The sequence below is a fragment of the Acomys minous genome (assembly GCF_964271855.1).
Source record: "Acomys minous genome assembly, chromosome: 1".
NCBI lineage: Eukaryota > Metazoa > Chordata > Mammalia > Rodentia > Muridae > Acomys > Acomys minous.
In genome coordinates this window covers 125,088,799-125,091,327 of record NC_140483.1, presented here as the reverse complement: position 1 = coordinate 125,091,327, position 2,529 = coordinate 125,088,799, and the positions used below count along the sequence as shown (strand labels likewise).

The following is a 2,529-nucleotide window of genomic DNA, read 5'->3' as shown; positions in this document are numbered from 1 at the left end:
AGGTTTGTGGCATATCTCACTCACCTTTGGCCTAGCCTGTCTGCCCTGCATCATGGCTGCCTCACAGCAGTCAGTGAATGTTGCAAAGGCCAGCAGGTGTTCCTGTCGCCTCTTTTTTATTGAGATATCTGTACTTTTATGTTTTTAATTTATGACTGGTGCTAAGTCAAAAAAGAAAAGCAAACACTACTACTGATCCCAATCTACTTCTAGGCAGATAATGAACATACGAGTGAATATGTATGGGACATAAGATTTTAGTTTCACGTTCACTCAGAGCAGATCAGGTGGAAGATTTCAGGCCTATGAGGTTCCTATGGGTATTTGAATCACGTCTTCCCACAGACTAAATCTATGTGTTTAGGGTCATATTGTATGTCACAATCATCTCAGACCCTGTCACTAAGGAGCAAAATTGAAATTATTAGTCCAGACCACTGGTTTTTGTTTTGTCATGCAAGGAGTGGCTATGCGGGAAAGTAGAACGAGTTGATTATAGTAGAAATAATAAGTACTTCCCACTGAGTGGGAAAATAATACTAATAGGAAAAGAAGTAGAACCAGAAGAGCAGGCCACCTGGTAGCTGCAGCCACTCATTCTGTTAGCCACTGTTCTTCCCTGGGGGCCACTGCTGGCGTCCTCTCCCTAATGATGTCCCCTGGCCACGCTGACACAATCAGCTGCTTAACTGAAAGAGGAATGTCTCTGCCCCTGAGTTCCTGCATATTTCTTGGGAGTATACTTACCGCTTTCTTTAAAAGGCCTTTACACTGACAAAGACTTTCTAATGATAAACCCAAAAGCCACTTGAGTTCCTATTGTGTTACTACTCAGAGGATGGCAACGACGCAAAGAGAGCAAACGCCGAGTATGTAAAAATGAAAGGATTTCCCCTTTCACTTCCCTTCAGAGCATGCGCACATCAGCATCCCGGAGTGTTTAGCAATGCTTCCAAGCGCAACTCAGAACTTCCCCTTTCCTTTGTGTATGACGGTTTGTTAGCTGCCAAACAACACCACGGTGTTGCAGTAGCCTTAGAAGCTGAGGGGTCAAACCCCACCTCAGGTTTCCCAGGTAAGACAAAAAAAAGGGGGGAAACATCAGCTTCGCCACTCTGTGACTGTGAAAAGGTGAAAGTGTCTGGGCTCTAAGACAAAGCTAGTTTTCCTGTTCAAAGAACAGAACCAAAGCTCTACCTGAAATCCTGGCAAGAGATCCAAAATTTTAGTTCATCCAGGTGCACCTATCAATTGCTTTGCGGAAAGTCTATCTCCATGACTACCCTGAGTTCTAAAGCCAGTGGAAAGAGATTCGAGAGGCTGGAAAATTAATGAAGATATAAGGTAAATGTGACATATTTTACTCACTTCAAGAAAAGACCCTCGTCCTGGTCTTAAGAACACATTTATGGGTCTTTGTGACGTGTATCGCGGCCAAATCCAGAAGGTGCAGAAGGTGATGGTGCAGCTCATCAACCTCATCTTCAGATACTTGCAAAACAGATCTCGGATTCAGGTGTGGCTGTATGAGCAGGTGAACATGCGGATAGAGGGTTGTATTATTGGCTTTGATGAGTACATGAACCTCGTATTAGATGATGCAGAAGAGATTCATTCAAAAACAAAGTCAAGAAAACAACTGGGTCGGATCATGCTAAAGGGAGATAACATTACTCTGCTCTAGAGTGTTTCCAACTAGAAATGGTCATGCACCGGAGAAGTTAAGAAGGCAGTTCAGTGGTTTTAAAAGTGTCTTCTGCTCCGAGAATAGCCTGAAATGTTTATTTGTATTGTTTAATGCCCCCTATCCAGTGATAATAAATGCTGTGAGATTGTTTTTGTTTAAAAAAAAAAAGAACACATTTATACAGAACCATATAAAAGTGTTATTTTACCAGAAATAGTTACATAATAAGTTACATAATAGTCATACTTACTGCCAGCTCATGGACCCCAGTACATCCAGTTACTATCAATACCAGGGCAGCATTGTCTAAAACTTAATCGTCATCCTCACCCTAGGAAATCTTGGTTGCCTGACACTATGCCGAGGCAATAAAAAGAATAATTAGTCCATTAATGAAACAATACACTTTCCCTTCCCAGAAGCCCCACTGCCACCACCGCTTGCAGAGTTTCTGTCAGGCAAAATTGTGGAACCTGCGCTGTGCAGCCTGCCCATTTTTCTCAGTCTTAACATAACTTTCATTTCTCTTTTTCTTTGGATATTGACCAAAGCCTGGGCATGCTTTCTCTGATGTTCTGAGTCTTCTCACTAGTTCTCCCAGATCAATCTTCTGAGACACCACCACTTGCCAGTCTCCATTGCAAAGGTATGACTTTCTCTCTCTTCTCCGGCTCGCCATCTCAGGAAACCACTGAGGTTTACAGCTTGTCTGCCCTTCTGTTTCTCTTAATCTCTAATAAATCCCCTTGGATTTCTTTTGGAGTCATTTCTATATTGTTTTATTAATAAGACTAAGAATCTAGAAGTGGAATCCCTGTTTCCTCACTGATATTAGGAAATCA

The 2,529-nt window shown here is 42.2% G+C and overlaps 1 protein-coding gene across 1 annotated transcript; it reads left to right on the top strand.

The window, feature by feature from the left end:
• The first annotated feature begins 1,382 nt into the window (after positions 1–1,382).
• Positions 1,383–1,844, top strand: LOC311597554 (small nuclear ribonucleoprotein E-like). The gene has a single exon (XM_084781766.1). The coding sequence runs from the start codon at positions 1,409–1,411 to the stop codon at positions 1,682–1,684; it is 276 nt and encodes a 91-aa protein (XP_084637892.1). The 5' UTR covers positions 1,383–1,408; the 3' UTR covers positions 1,685–1,844.
• The last annotated feature ends 685 nt before the right edge of the window (positions 1,845–2,529 follow it).